At 31.4% G+C, this 23156-nt stretch overlaps 5 protein-coding genes across 11 annotated transcripts; all 5 read left to right on the top strand.

Annotated features, from left to right (window-relative positions):
* The first annotated feature begins 1609 nt into the window (after positions 1-1609).
* LOC124492540 (chloride channel protein 2) lies at positions 1610-6197 on the top strand. 2 transcript variants are annotated; one of them, XM_047055456.2, is made up of 15 exons: positions 1610-2092; positions 2167-2248; positions 2375-2504; positions 2571-2678; positions 2743-3037; positions 3092-3369; positions 3518-3704; positions 3815-3899; positions 3980-4132; positions 4192-4249; positions 4311-4433; positions 4491-5305; positions 5359-5421; positions 5478-5705; positions 5775-6197. In XM_047055456.2, exons 2-15 carry the CDS (start codon positions 2201-2203, stop codon positions 5934-5936), a joined length of 2733 nt encoding a protein of 910 aa, XP_046911412.1. In that variant the 5' UTR covers positions 1610-2092; positions 2167-2200; the 3' UTR covers positions 5937-6197. The 2 variants fall into 2 exon arrangements, with proteins under 2 accessions (XP_046911412.1, XP_075591627.1); XM_075735512.1 differs by lacking the exons at positions 1610-2092; positions 2167-2248; positions 2375-2504 and having other exon boundaries at positions 2574-2678; positions 2816-3037.
* Positions 6198-6917: 720 nt separating this feature from the next.
* LOC124492539 (chloride channel protein 2) lies at positions 6918-11120 on the top strand. 2 transcript variants are annotated; one of them, XR_012832502.1, is made up of 15 exons: positions 6918-7059; positions 7134-7204; positions 7331-7451; positions 7518-7625; positions 7690-7984; positions 8041-8318; positions 8465-8651; positions 8765-8849; positions 8927-9079; positions 9139-9196; positions 9258-9380; positions 9474-10288; positions 10355-10404; positions 10461-10688; positions 10762-10907. XR_012832502.1 is itself a non-coding variant. In XM_047055455.2 (15 exons), exons 1-15 carry the CDS (start codon positions 7056-7058, stop codon positions 10921-10923), a joined length of 2751 nt encoding a protein of 916 aa, XP_046911411.1. In that variant the 5' UTR covers positions 6918-7055; the 3' UTR covers positions 10924-11120. The 2 variants fall into 2 exon arrangements, 1 of the variants encoding a protein (XP_046911411.1); XM_047055455.2 differs by having other exon boundaries at positions 10342-10404; positions 10762-11120.
* A 154-nt stretch (positions 11121-11274) lies between these two features.
* On the top strand, positions 11275-12581 carry LOC124492542 (uncharacterized). The gene is made up of 2 exons (XM_047055460.2): positions 11275-11588; positions 11653-12581. The coding sequence occupies exons 1-2, from the start codon at positions 11413-11415 to the stop codon at positions 11915-11917; spliced, it is 441 nt and encodes a 146-aa protein (XP_046911416.1). The 5' UTR covers positions 11275-11412; the 3' UTR covers positions 11918-12581.
* Positions 12582-13550: 969 nt separating this feature from the next.
* LOC124492538 (ATP-dependent translocase ABCB1) lies at positions 13551-18822 on the top strand. 2 transcript variants are annotated; one of them, XR_012832469.1, is made up of 8 exons: positions 13551-14071; positions 14123-14514; positions 14626-14797; positions 14861-15173; positions 15232-17278; positions 17339-17708; positions 17922-18603; positions 18721-18822. XR_012832469.1 is itself a non-coding variant. In XM_047055454.2 (7 exons), the coding sequence occupies exons 1-7, from the start codon at positions 14000-14002 to the stop codon at positions 18480-18482; spliced, it is 3927 nt and encodes a 1308-aa protein (XP_046911410.1). In that variant the 5' UTR covers positions 13551-13999; the 3' UTR covers positions 18483-18653. The 2 variants fall into 2 exon arrangements, 1 of the variants encoding a protein (XP_046911410.1); XM_047055454.2 differs by lacking the exon at positions 18721-18822 and having other exon boundaries at positions 17922-18653.
* Positions 18823-19060: 238 nt separating this feature from the next.
* LOC124492541 (uncharacterized) lies at positions 19061-20921 on the top strand. Of its 4 annotated transcripts, none has more exons than XM_075735315.1 (3): positions 19061-19196; positions 19274-19574; positions 19665-20538. In XM_075735315.1, exons 1-3 carry the CDS (start codon positions 19191-19193, stop codon positions 20072-20074), a joined length of 717 nt encoding a protein of 238 aa, XP_075591430.1. In that variant the 5' UTR covers positions 19061-19190; the 3' UTR covers positions 20075-20538. The 4 variants fall into 4 exon arrangements, with proteins under 4 accessions (XP_075591430.1, XP_046911415.1, XP_046911414.1 ...); XM_047055459.2 differs by adding an exon at positions 20769-20921 and having other exon boundaries at positions 19066-19196; positions 19274-20123; XM_047055458.2 differs by having other exon boundaries at positions 19066-19196; positions 19274-20123; positions 20202-20538.
* Positions 20922-23156: the final 2235 nt, after the last annotated feature.

Raw genomic sequence — 23156 nt, 5'->3', positions numbered from 1 at the left:
TAGAACAATTTCGAAACAACAAATAAAACCAATTGAATGAAAGAAACATAAGTAATGAGCAAAGAATTGATGATGAATATCTCAATGGTTTTCAAACTTGAACTTTGAAATTGAAACCAAAAATAAAGAATAAAAATCTTGTGAACAAATCAACATAATAATCGAATCAAGACAAGTTTTTTATTCGTTTTTTCTTCTCTCCACCCAAGAAAAAGAAGAAGAAAATCAAATAAAATTTTCTAATAGCACAAATCATAACTGACAAATCAGAATAAATTTGATAAAGAAAAAAAAATTCCTTCAATAAGTTTTATCCAGCACACATAAACACGAACACATGGACGATTTTATTTTAAGAAAATGATGGTGAAAAAGGCTTAGAAAACATTGCCTTCAAATATTTGATAATCATTGTGGATGTTTGTTTGTCGTCTTTCAAGTGTCCTTGGAATTCATACGTTACAAGTGGAATATTTGATCACTCATGTGTGGTCCTTGTTGCTATTGACAATCGAAAATCTTCATTTTTTTCAAGATTATCTGATAATTTTGATTTATCGATACATTCAATCTATAGATCAATCATAATTAATATTTTTTTTTGCTATTACACGGATCAAAACAGAATCAGAGAAAAATTTGTATCCATTAAATCGATAAAAATTTTGTTTCTCTCAAACCAAATAAAACTCTGTTTTTTGGTGGTCATAATGTTTTGTTTTTGAACCCCATGAAATGATGTCCCAACAGAGTTGATTATATCTTGTTTTTCTGATGATGATGATGATGATGATGGTGGTGGTGGTGGTATTTTTGGGGCTATGGATGAATTCTTTGGTTATATTTTCATTCTATGGAGAGACAGCGATGATTTATTATCTCGCACTCCCTTTCGCTTTTATGCTTTCCAAATGGTTGTCCCAGAGATTGAGATTTTGAAGCGAACGCGATTCATTTTTATTATTTTTATTCTTCGGCTCATTTTGGCCTGACATCGACACACTGACATACAATCGATTGTTATTCTTTTCAATTTTTTTCAGCATTTTTTTCTGACGCCTTGGCCCGATTGGCTTTTTTTTTGGTTCTGACATTTGTAAGCCAAATACACTGCCATTGCCACATACTGTTTCACATAGATCGATCGATTGCTAACGTTATGGATGCGTTTTTTATATTATATTGGTCTTTACAATTATTAGCAAACAAGAAACACACTGGACAGGGAAATGGAAAGAAAGTAGAAAAAAAAATTCATGCACACAATTTTCAAACTAAAAAAAATAGAATCCACCGTAAGCCCCTTATATGACAAAATAGAAAAACTCAAAACAGATCAAGCAGAAATTTTTTTTTTCGTTTGTACAACTTATTTCAGCTTGAATAAGAACAAATTATTTATTGTCATCAATACTCATTTCCCGATTATTCTTGTAATTATGAAATCAAATTGCTCTAATCTCATTTTGGCCGCAAGATGGCATTGTAGAAGTGGATCATTTTTTTCTCATTTTATATGTTTATAATTTTTTGACCTTGTAGCTGTTATCAATATTCAAATCAACTGTCATTAAAAATAAAAATTATTCCATTCAACTGATTGATTATTATGATCAATAAATTAATTTCGAAAATAAAAACTAGATCATACAAGCGGCAGTGATCAAACAATCAACGACCTAACTTGCAAAAAAATGAATAATTTAATGATTGACACCCAGAGCCAGAAACAGACCTTGATGATGATAATAGAGACTTAAAAACCAGTGCGAATGAACGATACAAATAAAATTTTTCACACTTAGATTTCTGGTTGTAAATAAACAAAATTGTCTAACGAAATGTTTTTATTTCTATAGAAGAAACTAAATAATAATATCGAGATCTCGTTATCTCGTTATAAGCGGTCGATTTGTTTTGTTACACAAACACATACATATACAAATTTTCGGTTTCTCATACGCAAATCAAAAGAGATCTTTTTTAGATATTTTTTCCCATGTTTGGATTATGTCGGTTTGTCGTCAAAAAAAATGATAAAGTGTTTGATTGTTAAATCAAACATCAATCAATCAAATAATTTTTCTGATCGGTAATTATAACTAATTGATTGTCGATTGATCGTTTAATTCCTTGGTTTCATTTTGAATTGAATCGTCAACAAAGAACATAATAATTACACAGTCAAACCACCATCATAATGGAAAATCGACAAATTGAAAATACTATGGATTTCGAACAGACTTTGGTAAGTGCAATGAATTTTTCATTTTTTGCATTAGTTTTTTGTGTTTTTATTCCAATAAAAAATATATTTTTTCATTTTAATAATACATGAATTCGACTGACCCATTTGATTTTCAATGTTTATTAGATGTATGGCCAATATAAAAAAGATTTGGCCAGATTTGCACGTTCACTTGCATCAAGACGTTCAAGGCGTGCCATACGATCCAAACCGAAATCACTAATACGAGAATCAAGTTTTTTTCGTGCAATATCAGGTTTGTCATTGTAAATGTCTTCTCAGGAATATTCGTGACCAAAATATTTTCTTGCAATAAATTCAGGACGTTTTGGTTTCATATGGAAATATACATTGGGTATTATTGACGAAGATTGGCCATTCCTTGCCTTATTGGGTATCACCATGGCCATCATTAGTTTTACGCTTGATTGTGAGTATGGGCATTTTTGCCCATCATTCCACCTAGAAAAACTATAATTTCTAAATAAAATTAGTTTTCGTTTTACAATGTCATCAAACTCGAATGCTATTGTACGATCAACTTTTTACGTATAACATTGTGATTAGATATTTTGGTTGGATAACATTTCCCGTCTTGCTTCTTGTGTTTGCAACCGGTATAGTTAGCATCATTTCGCCACAGGCAACTGGATCGGGCATACCTGAAATGAAAACTGTATTACGTGGTGTGATTCTTCATGAATATCTATCATTTCGGACATTGGTTGCCAAATTAATCGGTTTGGCCTGTTTATTGGGCAGTGGATTGCCATTGGGCAAGGAAGGACCGTGAGTTTTGTCTCTTTCTAATTCTATTCATTGGCTTAAATTTTCTTTTTTTAGTTTTGTTCATACAGGTTCATTGGTCGCAACAGTCTTGTCCAAACTGATTGGGTCATTTCAACGTGAATATGATCGTGATGCACGAACCATCGAAATGTTGGCTGCTGCTTGTGCCGTAGGCGTTGCTACCACATTTTATGCACCAATAGGTGGTGTATTATTCTCAGTAGAAGTAACCACGGATTTTTTTGCTATTCGAAATTATTGGCGTGGGTTCTTTTCCGCTTGTTCTGCAGCAACCTTTTGGCGTTTGTTGGCCGTTTGGTTTCGTAAAGAAGGTCTCATATTTCGATTTTCATATGCATATTATTTTCATTTTTTTCTTCGGACTATCTAAATAGCAAACTAAACAAAAAAAAATCAATGAAACAGGATATAGCAATGATTATTATTCATTCATCATTTTTTCTTTCTTTTGTTCTATAGCTTCATTGACTTCATTGTTCAAAACAAGTTTTCGTACAGATTTTCCATTCGATCCACAAGAATTATTGGTATTTGCTTTTATCGGTGTTGCTTGTGGTTTTGGTGGTGCCTTTTATGTTCGTTGCCATCGTTGGCTCGTTCATTACATCCGGAATCAGAAAACGTTGAATGCATTTCTGAAAAAAAAGTATTGTAAACAAGAAAAAATTTAGATCATCTTATCAGCCTTGATAATCAGTTTATTCAACGAATTGTAATGTTTCTTCAAATTTGATTTAATTTTTTTATTCTTTCTAGTCGATTCGTATATCCAACCGTGGTAACTTTATTATTGATGTCCATTTCGTTTCCACCTTTTATGGGACAATACATGGCCTCATTTGTATGTTTTTACAATGACATTGTGTCGAATCTAATTGAATTGATATTCGTAATTGTTATTTATTCGATTTTTTAACGTAGCTATCCAACCCACAGACATTTAAAGAATTGTTCAGCAACATAACTTGGAATGTACATGGTAGTAATGATTCCAAACATTTAACGATGGTCAAACATTGGTCCACTAACCATACAAGCATTTATACTAATCTCATCATAACAGTCCTCAATACGGTAGGATTTAGTGTATTTCATTTTACATGTTAATTAAAAATCGTTTCGACTTCCAATAGTTTTGGATGTCGATTTTGGCATCTACCATACCAGTTCCACATGGATTGTTCTTACCAAGTACTTACAATTTTTTTAATTATCTATAAATTCAATTCTATGATCGTTTTTTTCACTTTAGTTCTTAAAGTTGGCGCCACTTTTGGCCGATTAGTCGGTGAAATTATGGCTGCTTGTTTTCCACGCGGTATACCATTTAGTGGTTATATGATACCAATTGTACCTGGTGGTTATTCGGTTGTTGGTAACTTGATTATTGAAATGATGAGTTAATTTGATTGATTTTCTCTCATTGATATAGGCGCTGCTGCATTTTCCGGAGCTGTTACACATACAATTAGTACTACGGTGATCGTGTTCGAAATGACTGGCCAAATAAGCCATATGATACCGGTTATATTAGCGGTACTCATATCAAATGCAATCAGTCAAAAATTGGAGTTATCAATATATGATTCAGTTATACAGATAAAAAAATTACCATTTTTGCCACCGATCATGGGTGCTAGTTCATTGGCACATAGCATTTTTGTCGATGATATTATGGTCCGTAATCTGGTTTTTGTATGGCGAAAAAATTGTACTTATCGTGATATAGTAAATTTGTTGTCTAAAAATCCTGAAATACGGACATTTCCCTTGGTTAATAATGGCAAGAATATGATTTTGTTAGGATCAGTTCAACGTGAAGAATTGGAACGAATTGTTGATTGTCTTCTATGCCGTGAACGTCGATTACAAGAAGTAGAACGAAAGAATAGTCTTCAACAGAATGCTCTTGGTATTGAGCCAGAAAGTGATGAAGAGTCAATTCAATTCATAACACCGTTAATGGATTATGAACAAATTTCATCACCGACGAATAAATCTCGTTTTGATGTCAGCTTGGTTCCATCGAATGATTATGAAGACAAACGAATTAATCAATCAGCGATCGATCGAGGATCACCTGTGAAGCCTAAATCGATCTTAAAACAAACATTTACTATAACTACATATTCACCTCATTCTACAATAAATACCAATTCAAGTATCCACAAGGATTCACGTTTACGACAGGTATTTGAAAATATTTTTCAGAAAAGTTTACATCTTGAAGATGCACATCCGAATCCAGTAAGTAAAACATTTATATTTATCAAGAATTTTTAAAGAGACATTTATTCAAGTTGAAACAATCAGTCGAAAGTATGACAACAAAACCACCTATTATTGAACGAAGGGTTCAATTGGTAAGAATATCATGACTTGTAATCATTAGATATCTCATTCATGAACATCTTTTTAGCCTCGTGAACGTGTCATTGACATGACAACAGAAGAGCAACACAAATGGGAAGAGGAACAATTAAATACCGTTGTAGATTTTAACGATTGTTGTATTGATCCGGCACCATTTCAACTTGTTGAGCGTACAACCATCTATAAAGTTCATCTATTATTTTCAATGTTGAGCTTATCGCGAGCATATGTCACTTCAGTTGGACGTTTAGTTGGTCTTGTCGATCTTGCAGATGTGAGTTTTTTCATAAGTGATTTTCTTATTCGTTGATATTAATCATTTCAAAAATGTTTTTTAAAAAAGCTCAAAAATGGTATCGATAAGCTGAATCAAGGTCTATTGCAACCACATGAAGATTCAGAAGAAGCTAACAATTATTTGGACAATATTGAATTTGATCCTCACCATGAAGATTCATTGACATCATTCACTGAAGTTATGGAAATAAATAATCAATCTAAATAATCATTGCCTTTGTCCATAAATATTTCATTGCTGATTTTTTTCTCATTTTATATAAAAATCTTTTATTATCGATCGAGATCGGTTGGAAGCAAAAAAAAAACTTCCGACTTAATTATTAAAAACTCAAAACAAGTCAAGCAGAAATTTTTTTTTTCGTTTGTACAACTTATTTCAGCTTGAATAAGAACAAATTATTTATTGTCATCAATACTCATTTCCCGATTATTCTTGTAATTATGAAATTAAATTGCTCTAATCTCATTTTGGCCGCAAGATGGCATTGTAGCAGTAGATCATTTTTTTTTCTCATTTTATTTTTATACACTCATACCCCGCTTAACGCTGCCCCGTTTAGCGTTGATTCGATATAACGCTGTATAATTACCCTACATTGCATTACATTGTTACATTGTATATGAAGGGTAAAAATGCATTATGTAAAGATAGCCCCGCTTAGCGCTGTTTCGCTTAACGCTCTGAATTTTTGGAACGTAACCCCCGCGTTAAGCGGGGTATTACTGTATTTTATATGTTTATAATTTTTTGACCTTGTAGCAGTTATCAATATTCAAATCAACTGTCATTAAAAATAAAAATTATTCCATTCAACTGATTGATTATGATGATCAATAAATTAATTAAATACTATATCATACAAGCGGCAGTGATCAAACAATCAACGACCTAACTTGCAAAAAAAATGAATAATTTAATGATTGACATCCAGAGCCAGAAACTGACCTTGATGATGATAATAGAGACTTAAAAACTAGTGCGAATGAACCATACAAATAAAATTTTCGCACTTAGATTTCTGGTTGTAAATAAACGAAATTGTCTAACGAAATGTTTTTATTTCTATAGAAGAAACTAAATAATAATATCAAGATCTCGTTATCTCGTCATAAGCAGTTGATTTGTTTTGTTACACAAAAACATACATATACATATTTCCGGTTTCTCATATGCAAATCAAAAGAGATCTTTTTTAGATATTTTTTCCCATCTTTGGATTATGTCGGTTTGTCGTCAAAAAAATGATAAAGTGTTTGATTGTTAAATCAAACATCAATCAACAAAATCAAACAACAAACAGCAATCAATCAAATAATTTTTCTGATGGGTAATTATAACTAATTGATTGTCGATTGATCGTTTAATGCCTTGGTTTCATTTTGAATTGAATCGTCAACAAAGAACATAATAATTACACCATCATAATGGTCAATCTACAAATTGAAAATACTATGGATTTCGAACAGACTTTGGTAAGTGGAATGAATTTTTAATTTTTTGCATTAGTTTTTTGTGTTTTTATTCCAATAAAAAATATATTTTTTCATTTTAATAAAACATGAATTCGACTGACCAATTTGATTTTCAATGTTTATTAGATGTATGGCCAATATAAAAAAGATTTAGCCAGATTTTCACGTTCACTTGCATCAAGCCGTTCAAGGGGTGCCAAACCGATATCACTAATACGAGAATCAAGTTTTTTTCGTGCAATATCAGGTTTGTCATTGAAAATGTATTCTCAGGAATATTCGTGACCAAAATATTTTCTTACAATAAATTCAGGATGTTTTGGTTTCATATGGAAATATACATTGGGTATTATTGACGAAGATTGGCCATTCCTTGCTTTATTGGGTATCACGATGGCTATCATTAGTTTTACCCTTGATTGTGAGTATGGATATTTTCGACAATCATTTCACCTAGAAAAAATATAATTTCTAAATAAAATTAGTTTTCGTTTTACAATGTCATCAAACTCGTGTGCTATTGTACGATCAACTTTTTACGTATAACATTGTGATTAGATATTTTGGTTGGATAACATTTCCCGTCTTGCTTCTTGTGTTTGCAACCGGTGTAGTTGGTATCATTTCGCCACAGGCAACTGGATCGGGTATACCTGAAATGAAAACTATATTACGCGGAGTGATTCTTCATGAATATCTATCATTTCGGACATTGGTTGCCAAATTAATCGGTTTGGCGTGTATATTGGGCAGTGGATTGCCATTTGGCAAGGAAGGACCGTAAGTTTTGTCTCTTTCTAATTTTATTAAGATTTGATAAGATTTTCTTTTTTTAGTTTTGTACATACATGTTCAATGGTAGCAACAATCTTATCCAAAGTGATTGGGTCATTTCAGCATGTATATGATCGTGATGCACGAACCACCGAAATGTTGGCTGTGGCTTGTGCCGTAGGCGTTGCCACCACATTTTATTCACCAATAGGTGGTGTATTATTCTCAGTAGAAGTAACCACGGATTTTTTTGCTATTCGAAGTTATTGGCGTGGGTTCTTTTCCGCTTGCTCTGCAGCAACCTTTTGGCGTTTGTTGACAGTTTTCTTTCGTAAAGAAGGTCTCATATTTTGATTTTCATATGCATATTATTTTCATTTTTTTTTTCTTCAAACTATCCAAACTAACTAAACAAAAAAAAATCATTAAAACATGATATAGCAATGATGATTATTCATTCATCCTTTTTTTTCTTTTGTTCTATAGCTGCATTGACTTCATTATTCAAAACAAATTTTCGTACTGATTTTCCATTCGATCCACAAGAATTATTGGTATTTGCTTTTATCGGTGTTGCTTGTGGTTTTGGTGGTGCCTTTTATGTTCGTTGTCATCGCTGGCTCGTTCATTACATCCGGAATCAGAAAACGTTGAATGCATTTCTAAAAAAAAAGTATTGTAAACAAGAAAAAATTCTTTAAATTATCTTGTCAGCCTTGATAATCAGTTGATTTAACGAATTGTAATGTTTATTTAAATTTGAATTAATTTTTTTATTCTTTCTAGTCGATTCGTATATCCAACCGTGGTAACTTTATTATTGATGTCCATTTCGTTTCCACCTTTTATGGGACAATACATGGCCTCATTTGTATGTTTTTACAATGACATTTTGTCGAATCTAATTGAATTGATATTCGTAATTGTTTATTCGATTTTTTAACGTAGCTATCCAATCCACAAACATTTAAAGAATTGTTCAGCAACATAACTTGGGATGTACATGGTAGTAATGATTCAAAACATTTAACGATGGTCCAACATTGGTCCACTAACCATACAAGCATTTATACTAACCTCATCATTACCATCTTCAATACGGTAGGATTTAGTGTATTTCATTTTACATGTTAATTAAAAATCGTTTCGACTTCCAATAGTTTTGGATGTCGATTTTGGCATCTACCATACCAGTTCCACATGGATTGTTCATACCAAGTACTTACAATTTTTTTAATTATCTATAAATTCAATTCTGTAATCGTTTTTTTCACTTTAGTTTTCAAAATTGGTGCCACTTTCGGCCGATTAGTAGGTGAAATTATGGCTGCTTGTTTTCCAGACGGTATATCATTTAGTGGTTATACCATACCAATTGTACCTGGTGGTTATTCTGTTGTTGGTAAGCTTATCATCATTTCCACATTAAAAAAACAAAACTTGCTTATTGATGAAATGATGAGTTAATTTGATTGATTTTCTCTCATTGATATAGGCGCTGCTGCATTTACCGGAGCTGTTACACATACAATTAGTATTACGGTGATCGTGTTCGAAATGACTGGCCAAATGAGCCATATGATACCGGTTATTTTATCTGTACTCATATCAAATGCAATCAGTCAAAAATTGGAGTTATCAATATATGATTCAGTTATACAGATCAAAAAATTACCATTTTTGCCACCGATCATGGTTGCTAATTCATTGGCACATAACATTTTTGTCGATGATATTATGGTCCGTAATTTGGTTTTTGTATGGCTAAAAAATTTTACTTATCGTGATATAGTAAATTTGTTATCTAATAATCCTGAAATACGGACATTTCCCTTGGTTGATAATTGCAAGAATATGATTTTGTTAGGTTCAGTTCAACGTGATGAATTGGAACGAATTGTTGATTGTCTTCTATGCCGTGAACGTCGATTACAAGAAGTAGTACGAAAGAATAGTCTTCAAGAATATGCTCTTGGTATTGAGACAGAAAGTGATGAAGATTCAATTCAATTCATAACTCCGTTCATGGATTATGAACAAATTCCATCACCGACGAATAAATCTCGTTTTAATGTCAGCTTAGTTTCATCGAATGATTATGAAGACAAACGAATTAATCAATCAGCGATCGATCGAAGATCACCTGTGAAGCCTAAATCGATCTTGAAACAAACATTTACTATAACTACATATTCACCTCATTCTACGATAAATACCAATTCAAGTATCCGCAAGGATTCGCGTTTACGACAGGTATTTGAAAATATTTTTCAGAAAAGTTTACATCTTGAAGATGCACATCCGAATCCAGTAAGTAAAACATTTATATTTATCAAGAATTTTTAAAGAGACATTTATTCAAGTTGAAACAATCAGCCGAAAGTATGACAACAAAACCACCCATCATTGAACGAAGCGTTCAATTGGTAAGAATATCATGACTTGAAATCATTAGATATCTCATTCATGAACATAATTTTAGCCTCGTGAACGTGTCATTGACATGACAGCAGAAGAGCAACACAAATGGGAAGAGGAACAATTAAATACCGTTGTAGATTTTAACGATTGTTGTATTGATCCAGCACCATTTCAACTGGTTGAACGTACAACCATCTATAAAGTTCATCTATTTTTCTCAATGTTGAGCTTATCGCGGGCATATGTCACTTCAGTTGGACGTTTAATTGGTCTTGTTGATCTTGCAGATGTGAGTTTTTTTATAAGTGATTTCTTATTCATTAATATTGATCATTTCAAAAATAACTCTTTTTTAAAAAAAGCTCAAAAATGGTATCGATAAGCTGAATCAAGGTCTATTGCAACCACATGAAGATTCCGAAGAAGCTAACAATTATTTATACAATATTGAATTTGATCCTCACCATGAAGATACATTGACATCATTCACTGAAGTTATGGAAATAAATAATCAATCTAGATAATCATTGCCTTTGTCCATATATATTTCATTGCTGATTTTTTTCTCATTTTAGATAAAAATCTTTTATTATTGATTGAGATCGGTTGGAAGCAAAAAAACTTCCTACTTAATTATTGCGAAGCTAATTTAGTGAATCTATTAAATCCGAATATGTTAGCGGAAATTTCTTTTCGAAAATAAAATTTCCTCACAATTATTGAGTGGACGACTTTAACTCATCATTTTTGTGATCAGTGAGAGGAAGGGATGCAAAAAAAATCCTAATGAGAGAAAGTTTTAGTAATCTTATGAATGGAAGTATAATTCAAAAAAAAAACGTAACAAAAATGAGTATATAAATCAAACTGTTGTACGGAGAGCATTCATAAGATAATTTTTGGTTTTCATTTATTTTTTGTTTTCTTAATTTTTTTGACTTTTTTTATCACTGTTTTTTTCATATTCGATTTCTTATGTGTTGTATATGAATTTGTGATAATTTGAATTCATCATGCGTTTTATATTCTGGTTAATGGCTACGATTGTGATCGTCACTATTGTTATGTTGTCAAAAGAAGTTGAAGCCCATAAAAAAAGAAAACAATTACTTTTATATATACTTTTGAATTTGTTGAATACAAAAAAGATCATACTTCCGCTGCCACTGCCACTGCCACTTCCGATTCCGTGAGTTTTATATTGAGAATTTTTTTTTGGCTTAATCATTTTATTTTGTTTTGTTTATTTATAGAATCATAGAAAAGAAAAAACATTATATTCAAAAGGAACCGATTCCCGTCCCTATCAAGGTTAAAGAACATGTTCCCATCAAAATTGCCGTCAAAGAACCGGTTCCTATACCCGTACCGGTTAAAGAGCCTGTCTATGTCAAAGATAATTATGAACATTCATACAAAGATTCTTATGATCATTCCTATAAAGATTCACACAAAGATTCAGGCTATGTTCAACATGATAGTTATGGTCATGATGCTGGTTATGGTGCTGAATACTAATCAAGATATAAATTCTCATCATAATCTATGTAGGAAATGAAAAAAAAACATATAAATGAGAATTCTAATACCCGATCAAAAGTGGTCGAAAAGAAAAATGCTGGCACCCTGGCAATTAGAACCCTTATCATAATAATCATAACTACAATTTTGTTCTGACCAAAAAAACCGTTTTCCAAAATTTTGTCAACACTATTGACATTTAAAAAATAATTCCGACTAATAGAAAGTATTCCAATGTTATTTTTCCCTCGATCTCTTTTACTTAATGTATTTGCTTATCGTACAGTTTTTTTTAATAATTATTTTGTATGAATTTTTTTTCAATTTGTTATATACTCCGACATTTGCACGTACATACATGCAAAACTTTCAACAACAATAAATTCCGGAAAACCGGAAACATTCAGCCATTTCTCATCGTTGAAGCAATGAAGATATTGATGAAATAAACAAAATAAATGAGGAAAAACTTGAACGCAGATTAAGAAAAACTGGACTTTCCTGATCCACCAATAAAGCAACGATGATGATGATGTGAATGCCAAAAATAGCAATTGTAAGGAAATAAATGAGAACGCCAGTTTTGAAACATTTTTCTTAGAGCCACAGGGATGATGATGTATAGATTTGCAGACTATATGTGTTTTGTTTTCAAAATAAATTAACTGTATCTTGTTTTGATATGTTAATATGGCTGTTGTTTAGATTATTTTGGCGAAACAAAATTGGAAATGATTTTCTAATTCTAAATAGAAGAAAAAATCATTGTAGTTCAAGTTATTATCTCGATATTCATTAATGTTATTTGGTCAGTTTTGTATTATAAAAAATTATGCCAAAAAGAATCAGTGCTAAAATTGTTTAGTATTGATCTAGGACAGTGTTTCCCAACCTTTTTTTCTTCGCGTACCCCCGGGGGTTTTTTCTTTACAAAATTCTAGTACATACAAAGTTATCCTTTTGCATATCCCACGAACCCCCAGGGGTTCGCGAACCACCGGTTGGGAATCACTGATCTAGGATATATGAAAGTACAAATTCCACGGTTGTAATTTATCATTAAATAATAAAATGATAATAATAATTATTGGCAAAGACACGTGGAAATGTCATCGTATTTTTTATGATCATTGATTGTTGAACAATGTTAGTTTTATTGTTAATGATATGGAACCTTATTTGGTATTGTTATATCACTTGTTGCATTCTTTTCTATGATGAAAATTAAAGATTTAAAGAATTATTTTCAAACTTTTCAAAATCATATACTTCAATTTCATGTATTTCAATATGGGGATAATTGTATTTGCTGCATCAAAAGTTAGACCATTAAAAATAACAATTTCATCAGATTTTGATTTTTACAAAATAGGTTAATTGTGCTCGATATATTTTTTTAAATTCTTGAAAATTTCCAATTTATAAGAAATTTTTTTTAGTAACTATGATTAAATCAATGTCAAACAACTTTTTCGATTAATCTATTGCTAATACATTTGATCAAACATTCCTATTTTTGACTTAGATTATTAATGATGTCCATTTTTTTATGATACACAATGACATCGAATGATTATTATGATGATTAATAAAAAATGTCTTGGGTTGAAAATATTTTTGTGGATGAAACTTGAGACTTTGGAAACTTGATTGATGGTTTACATTTTTTTTTAAACTATAGTCTTTTCTTTGTCGATTGTTATTGCATTTAATCTAATGTAAAATAGATTGTATAAAAACAAAACTAAATTAGGATTTTTTTGTTTGGTTTGAATCTAATAATAATACACTATAAATATACATTTTTCTTAAACTATTTTCCATTAACGAAACTACATCAACGAATAAAATCATTTCTTTTCTTTATCATTATCAAATATTTAACGTTGAATCTTTTCATTCGCATTTGACCGAAAAAAAATCAATTTTTCTCTCGAATCGCATGAATACTTTTACCAACATAAATTTTATGTTGAACATTCGTACAATTGATCGATCGTTGCTATTTTTCACTACGATCTGTTTGAATCCAAGTTAAATCCGGATCGAAAAGAAAGAAATAAAGGAACATCTCTGAACATGCATCAAAGGAAAAAAATTTCCGAAAAGATCAACAGTGACAAACGTACATCTGCATCATTGGGACAAATTGTGAGTTTTTTAATGTTCAAAAATTAGTTAATTTATAAATTATTTTTTTAGCTAAAATATGCAACAAAATATGACCATTTATTTATATTTATTGGTATTTTTGGTTCTACATTGGCCGGTGTGAATTGGCCATTGTTGAACGTAACGTTTGGTAAAGTGGTCGGTGTGTTCGTACAATTTGAACATGAAAATCCAAATCAAACGGAAACCCATGATGAAACACGTGATAAATTCATGTACAATGTCTACTATTGGTCAGGATTGACATTCATTTCTTTCATACTATTTGTTGTTGGCAATCTTCTCACTCTATATTCATTTCAATTATTGGCCTTCAATCTGGCGAACAATATAAAGCGACGATATTTTCATTCAATTATCACGCAAGAGCTAGCATGGCATGATCAACATAATTCCGGAGAGTTTGCAGCGAGAATAGCCAGGTATGTTGTTTTTCGTGATCAATCAAAATTGACAATAACATACGATTGACGATTCGGTTGATTGAATCTATTTTTAATTTTCATTAATTGATTATTTTTTTCTTGAAATAGTGATTTCAAAAAATTCGAAAATGGTTTTAACGAAAACCTTGGACTTTTGATATATAATGTTGTAGGTGCAGCAATGAATCTTATTATTGGATTCTGGTATGGTTGGAAACTATCTTTGGCTATCGTTGCTATGGCTCCGTTGATTGTTATCACTTCGTTCGTTATGACAAAGGTAAATAGAGAAACATGACCTTGGCATTCAAAAAATATCAATATTAATATACCTTATTCACAGTTTCAAAGCCATTATACACAAAAAGAATTGACAGAATATTCATCGGCTAGTTCGGTGGCAGAGGAAGCCATTTCAGCCATTCGAACTGTCTTTGCTTTCAGTGGTCAATATAAAGAATTGAAACGCTATGAAACACGATTACATCCTGCCATGGTGTATGGATTCAAAAGAAACATTGTCAACGCTATCGGAAATTCGATAAATTGGGCTACATTGTATGTAAGCTTTGCGGTTGGTTTATGGTACGGTGTAAAGTTAATCATATCACCTACTGATGTCTATACAATTGACGATATTGTCATCATATTCTGGGGTATTGTTGAATTAATTTAATTACATATCACTATATAATAAACTTGTTTTTATAACAGGCATAACCGGATGTGGTTACAATATTGGCTACGCTGCACCATTCTATGAATCATTTCAGATTGGCAAGACATCGGCCAAATCAATCATGGATATCCTCGAACGACGATCAAAAATTGATTCTATGCATTCCCGAGGAAAAACTTTACGAACAAATTTCAAAACTGATATAGAATTCAAAAATGTTTATTTCGGCTATCCAACAAGGCCAGATATCCGAATTCTACAAGGCTTAAATCTAAAAATCAAATGTGGCGAAATCGTGGCACTCGTTGGATTTTCTGGTTCTGGCAAAAGTACCATTATTCAGTTAATTCAGCGTTATTATGATCCAGATAGTGGTGAAATTCAGTTAGATGGTGTAAATACCCGTGATATTCATACGGGTTGGCTTCGCGGACAAATAGGTGTCGTCGGACAAGAACCAGTATTGTTTGACACATCAATCGAAGAGAATATTCGTATGGGTATGCCAATCGATCAGATGGACAATGTAACCATTGAAGATATTGAACAAGCCGCAATCGCAGCTAATGCACACGAATTTATCAGTAAATTACCAGACAAATATAAGACATATGTTGGTGATCGAGGTAAACAATTATCGGGTGGGCAAAAACAACGAATCGCTATTGCTCGTGCATTGATTTCTAATCCAAAGATTTTATTATTGGATGAGGCAACATCGGCATTAGATTTGGAAAGCGAGCACATTGTACAAGAAGTATTGAATCAAGCTAGTAAAGGTCGAACGACCATTATTATTGCTCATCGATTATCAACCATTAAAAATGCAGATCGTATTCTGTTTATTGAGCAAGGTCGTCTTGTTGAACAAGGAACACATCAACATTTGATGAAACTTAAAAATAAATATTTCAATTTGGTCATGGCTCAACAGATAGAAACAAATGAACCAGTTCTGCCAAAAAAACAGACATTATTAAAATCACAATCATCAACCTTAGAACCGCTTACTCTACAACAGAAACGTCGAGCAACACATTCACAATTTGAGATTTTAGCCTCTCCAAGTCGACCAATACCAGTTTCTCGAACTCGAACATTAACGTATGAAAGTGTGATCCGACCAAAAGCCGGAACAGTGGTTAGCGAAAATGGAAGTGTTGCCGATTGCTATAAGGATGATGAAGAGATAACCAAAGAAGATTTAGAAAATTTAAAACGTAACAAATTCCCACATATGCGTCTTATAAAACTTATTTGGATGGATAAATTCTATTTCATAATAGCATTCATTGCAGCACTCCTTTATGGTCTTTCTACGCCAATCTATGCATTCATCTTTGGTGAATTTGTTTATTTATTTACGTTGTACGATATCAAGTCTCAATCCGATTACATTCAAGAACAAACCAACATCTATGCCATGTATTTCCTAATATTAGCAACCTGTATTCTCATTTGTTGTATCATTCAAATTTCATTATTTGGAATAGTTGGAGAGAAACTTACTAAACGGCTTCGTATAATGGCATATTCGGCTATTCTTCAACAGGAAGTTACCTTTTTTGATAATCCAGAAAATAGTGCCGGTGCTTTATGTAGTCGTTTAGCAAATGACGCTGCCAACGTTCAAGGAGCCACTGGTCTGCGTGTTTCGATGATTTGTCAAGCAGTATCTACATTGATCGTATCAGTGGTCATGGGATTTATGTGTAATTGGCGTCTATCACTTTTATCGATGACATTATTACCATTGATTGCATTTGCATCGGTTATTAGTAGTTCAGCTTATTCATCTCAAGCTGGTAATGAAAATGAATCATCTGAAAAATCTTCGAAAATTATTATTGAAGTAATCAATTCCATTCGAACAGTGGTTTCACTACATAAAGAACAATATTTTCTTGATAAATTTGAAGATACATTAATGAAAAATTATCGATCATTTAAATGGAAATGTTTCATCAAAGCATTGATGATTTCGTTTGCATTGGGTGTACAATTTTTCGCATACACTATAGTTTTTCTATATGGAGGATTTTTGATCTCAAAAGGATTGCTTGATTCGGGAAATTTTTTCAAGTAAGTTTCTTACATTTGGATTTTTTCAGTCTATAAATCTTAAAATACTCTTTTTCTTAGAATCGTCGAATCTATGATCTGGGGTTCTGTTGTTGTTGGACAAAGTGCCGTGCTATCATCTGATTATACAAAAGCTAAAATTGCTGCATTGAACATATTCAAGATGATTGATCGTAAACCCATTAAAGATCTGATGCCAGCATATTTGATGCAAGAAAAATTTACAAATCAAGGTCGATCAGATGGCAAAATTTCTTTTCGTGGTGTTCATTTTCATTACCCATTAAGACCAAATTTACCGATCTTGAATGGGTTGTCGTTCAAAGCTTCCAAAGGTGAAAAAGTTAGTCTAGTCGGAGCTTCCGGTTGTGGTAAATCGACATCCATACAATTATTGGAACGTTTCTATGATTGCATACGTGGAAAAGTGGTAAGTTTTTTTTGAGCAAAAAATCATTGTTAATCTACGGGTAATCGTCGCTAAATTACGGTACAAAACTAAATTTGGCTTTAAGGCTACCATATTTTTCCAAACAAAACTCCGTACAATCTATTGATTAGTAAACGAGGCTATTTTCTGCGCTTGCTATTTTCTTTTTGGCTATTTTAAACCACAATCCTAAATTTTTCCATTTTTTCCAAGTATCTGGACGACAAGAACATTTTGGAATTGGATGTTGATTGGCTTCGATCACAGATGGCATTAGTATCACAGGAACCAGTACTTTTTAGTTATAGCATACGAGATAATATTGCTTATGGTGATAATTTCCGTGAAACAGTTCCATTTGATGAAATAGTTCATGCTGCTCAAATGGCAAATGTTCATGATTTCATCAAAAATTTGCCGCAAGGTTATGATACACCTGTAGGTTCAAAAGGTGCACAACTATCCGGTGGTCAAAAACAACGTATCGCTATTGCTCGGGCTTTAGTTCGTGATCCATCCATATTATTATTGGATGAAGCTACATCGGCATTGGATACAGCTTCCGAACAGATTGTTCAGGATGCGTTGAATCAAGCATCAAAAGATCGCACTTGTTTAGTTATCGCACATCGTTTAAAAACAATTGTTAATTCGGATAAAATTATTGTCATTGATCGTGGCCAAAATGTAGAAGAAGGCACTCATGATGAATTGATAGTATTGAAAAAAAAGTATTGGAAACTTTATAATAGTGGCGACTCTTCGACGTCATAATCAGAATCAATATTTCAATAACCAAAGAATCGATGTTGCAGCCAATATTAACCAAGATTATCAAATTCAATGTCATTTGATAATCGATCATCGTCAGATAAATGTTGTTGTTCTAATTGTCGTACGTAAAAAGAAAATGAATTAATAAAAACAGATAAAAATTTATTTCAATTTATATCATTCATTTTTTTTTAAATTTTCAATTGATAAAAATCTATTCTTCAATACACATGCGAAGAAAATGTCGATTTGTTCTGTTTCTTCTTTTCTTCAATTTAAATCTTATATTCTCTTCTCGATGCTGGTCATACGTTGTTTTTGATTCGTTATTCCTTACGTGACAACTCATCCAAATACAACTGTGTTGAAAATGAAAAAATCTTTTCTGAAGAATGTTATTTCAATCGAAAACAATCTTTTTAATACATAGAAGTAAAAAATAAAAACAGCAAAAAAAGAATAACGATAAACGATTTATTGTCGATAAGATCATGGTGTCGTAATGAGAGGAAAATTAAAAACAAGTTCACCATCGAAAGTTGTGTGTACGTTTGCTCATAGCCATCATCATTACTGTATATATCATCATCATCAGCAATATGGTTTAGTTCATTGAATTATCTGATCATATATAAATGTAAAAAATCATAAATATTTTTTCCAATTCTTTGTCATAACTTTATTTGTGGGCTTTTAATTGAATGAGAAATGAATGTAGGTGAATTTCTATGAATAATTATGTGATAATCATTGATTTTTTTCTTCACTATTGATTTGAATGAATGAAATAGATCCGGTCGTCATTGTTGCTATTAATGATATCAACAACATGTATAATTACAATTGTTGTTGGCCAATACATGCCTTTGCATTTACAACCACAGATTACATTGGTAAATGAAATGGCATCTCCATCGTTAACCATAACAATTTTGCCAAGGGAAAGGTCTCCGATTCAGTTATTATTTCAAACCTCTTTAAAGCCATCTACACAAACAATGACAAATCAAACATTGTCATTTATGTCGACATTATCGCAGCCAAGAATGATACCGGAAACCACGGTTACAAAAATCAATGCAATTGCTCCGATTACACAACTTTTGGTCGAAAAAGATAGTCCAAATTCACCGCGGATAAAAAACTCGAAAAAAAGACCTAAAACTGCTATAAATGATTATGCCGCTTTGGCTTCGAATAGCCATTCCAATGCCAAATCTTCGAATTCAATTCCTTATAATAATGATATCATTGAATTATTAATCAATAAAGCGACTGATCCTAATTCGGTACATGATCCTCAACCGGTTACCAACTTTCTTAAGAATCAATCACCTGAATTACATCAATACCACGCTTCAAATGGTGATCGGGTATCATTTCTACAAAAATTGACGGGCGGACAAGGATATGGTCATCAGCCAACCACGTCATTCCTAGGAGGCAGTATTTATTTTATAGAACAAACCACCGGAAATTTTCCACAAAGATACTATCATTATCAATTACAACCAAAAACATCTTATCTGTCGAAATCAACATTTTCATACGAACCGTACATACAACCAAATTCATATGCAACATTTGTCTAGGCTCCACTCACTACTGTCAATCCACCCCATAAAACTTTTCATTTACCAGGTTTGTTTTAAAAAACAAAATTCACAGTAAATTTTTATTAAAAGAGTATAAAATCAAAATGATCATCACAATAAGCAGCTGACCTGGCGAAAATATTGTAGTTGTCATTGTAACTTGTGGATACATTGCAAACTAATTGCAAAGCCATCCACAAGTTACAATAAATACAAAAAAAAGAAGACAATACGTTGCCGAAAATTTTGATTAAATAATTCAGCTAAAATCCTTTCATATATGATTGTTTTGTTAAAATAAATTCAATTTATCCGATGATTATCTGTTATGGCGTTCGACGACTACACCGATGATAACGACCTTGATCATGAAAATATCGTTTTCAACTACATGAACAATATAAAGATGATTTTAATTTACATGATATTATAACATTTTGTGAAATGTAATGAAAACAAAACAGAAATTAATTGATTTCGTGCACGCTGATTATATGAGATGATATAAGAATCTAGTTACACCATCAAATCAGTACATGTACGATTTTATTGAAAATTTTTTTCAATTCAATAATTTTTATTTTAAACTAAATTCACAAGAACATAGTGATCATGGCATATATTTTGACATTAATTTTTATCCTGTTTAAAGTTTTCTCTACATTATTTCATCTGATTCTTTTTTTTATAGAATCGATTTTCAATATTGGTACAATCGTCCTTCAAAGATATGGAATATGCCAGGAGGAAATCCTTTTTTTTGATTTTGTTTTTAAATGGCCTTCATTTGATTTTACATATTATATTGAACAAAATGATGAATGCTTTAAATGCAATGTGTGCAATCAACATCATTTATTTTGAATATATAAATATTGCCAAAAAAGTAATGATGATATTTTATTTCAATTTACTTTATGATTTGACCATAAATTTCCTCAACTATTTCTTGGAAATTTTACCAATTTAAATTTATCTAGTTAATTGCCACAGCAAGCCAGTAATATTATAATACTTTCGTTAAGAATTTGAAAAAAAACCCACAATAACAATTAAACATTTGCTGTTGATTGCATACAATACAAATATGATGGAATTAAATTCTCGTTGATAAATAATTTTTAATACTTTTATTCACATCAATCGTTCTGCAAAAAAGAAAGTTTTATCCATCATCATTTTGGTGATGAGAATTATTACAATTACAGATTGGGACATTGAAATTTTTTATAATAAAATATTTAATAATTAGTACTTTATCATGGCAAAATTAGTTTATAAATTCAATGGAACACAGATCAATAAAGAAAAAAATTTATTTAACGGAAGACAAAATGATGATGCTTTTAGCATTCAAATCTGTAAATGTCAATTGTCAATGATGAGTATTTGTATATAATTAAATGAAAAATTTCAAACGAAATCCTCCATTGAATCGAATTGTTTATTTGTTTTTGCTGCCGGATCATCAAAATCATCCATATCATTTTTAATTTGATCGTTTACTTTATTATAAATATCATTATCATTCGATGTTGAATGGTATACTGGCGATGGTGAATTCAATACGAATGGCATAAAAGCATTTCCTTGAATGTTTGCTGCAGCTGTGATTGTCTGATAATTTTCAATATTTTTTTCTTCCTTAATTTTTTTATCATCGTCATTTTCATCAATGAATAAATTATTAGCCATATTCACTGTCATTGTCTTGTTTGCAATGATTATTCGATCGTCCGTATCGCTATCATATTGTTGTTTGATTGGATTATAATCATTAATTGTAATAATATTACGATTAATACTGTCTATTAGATATCGCATTGATGAATGATTTGCCGTCATTTCTGAATCAGAATCTTCAAATTGATCACTAATTGTCAATGAACTTGTTTCCATATCGTTCATCATTAATTTTGCTTTCATCAATTTTTCATTTTGACGATATCTTCGTAAACGGCATAACCAACAGGTTAAAAAAATGGTTGCCAAAAAGAATAGGAAAAATAATACTATCTGTCCAATTAGGACCGTTAAAACGATTGACCAAAGACGATCACAATCTGGAGAATCTTCAGGATAACGTGAACAATTTAATTGAGAAAAATCTACGTAATCTTTGATCACTTCACCGGATAATAATTTTTGAACATTTTCGGGTGTATCACATTTTGAGATGGCTTGTTTTTCAAAAAAATTTTTCACTTTCCAATAAATACAACAGATAGGTTGATTGTAATTAACAAGAAATAATTGTACAATCTCTATTGAACACTGAACTCCATCATAGAGTTCGAACATGTCGAATATTCCAAGCTGTAGTGATTTTTTAAAAGAACAAGAAAACAAGATGATCATCATGTAGATAATTATGTTATGAAGATTTCGAGAATTCATTTTCATATTGTAATAGCAATTCCAAATATAAAGTGAATATTTTTAAATTTCAAATCAACGTTGATGTTAACTTTGAAAAAAACTATTTAAATAGTCGTTGTTATAAACATTGAATTTCCTGGTTTTCTGTGTTCAGCATCTTGTGTCATACAATAATAGATTTATGGCGGATTTTGCACATGACTTGAGATGATAACAAATGTATATATTAAATAAATGAATTGGTGTATTAAGGAATTATTGTCCGACCATCGACATCGATAGTCAACTACGACGGTCACAATGATTAAATATATTCACGATAGGTTACTAGTCTTTTTATACATGTATAAATGTAATTTCACCATCACTAAATGCCATAATTGAAAAAAGTAATTTGAATGAAATGATGAAAAAACAACAACAAAAACATTCGACGACAATAATAATAATAATAATAATGCTAACAAATTTAGATTCGTCTTCAATAGAATGATGGTCAACGTCATTCTATAAACAATATCAATATGCTGTATTCGTCATTGTCATAGTTTTCTCGATGTTATTATCAACAATGATGAATTTTAATTCAGTTTTCACCAAACAGAAAGATCAATGAAAAATAAAATGAACCGAGAAAAAACCCCGAAAAAAATTTGCAACCCTAAATGGCTTAAACATACTAAAAAAAAAAAAAAAAAAA

The sequence above is a fragment of the Dermatophagoides farinae genome, chromosome 1, assembly GCF_024713945.1.
Source record: "Dermatophagoides farinae isolate YC_2012a chromosome 1, ASM2471394v1, whole genome shotgun sequence".
Classification (NCBI taxonomy): Eukaryota; Metazoa; Arthropoda; class Arachnida; order Sarcoptiformes; family Pyroglyphidae; genus Dermatophagoides; species Dermatophagoides farinae.
Note: the sequence above shows the minus strand (reverse complement) of the source record. Positions and strands in the feature narration are given on the sequence as shown.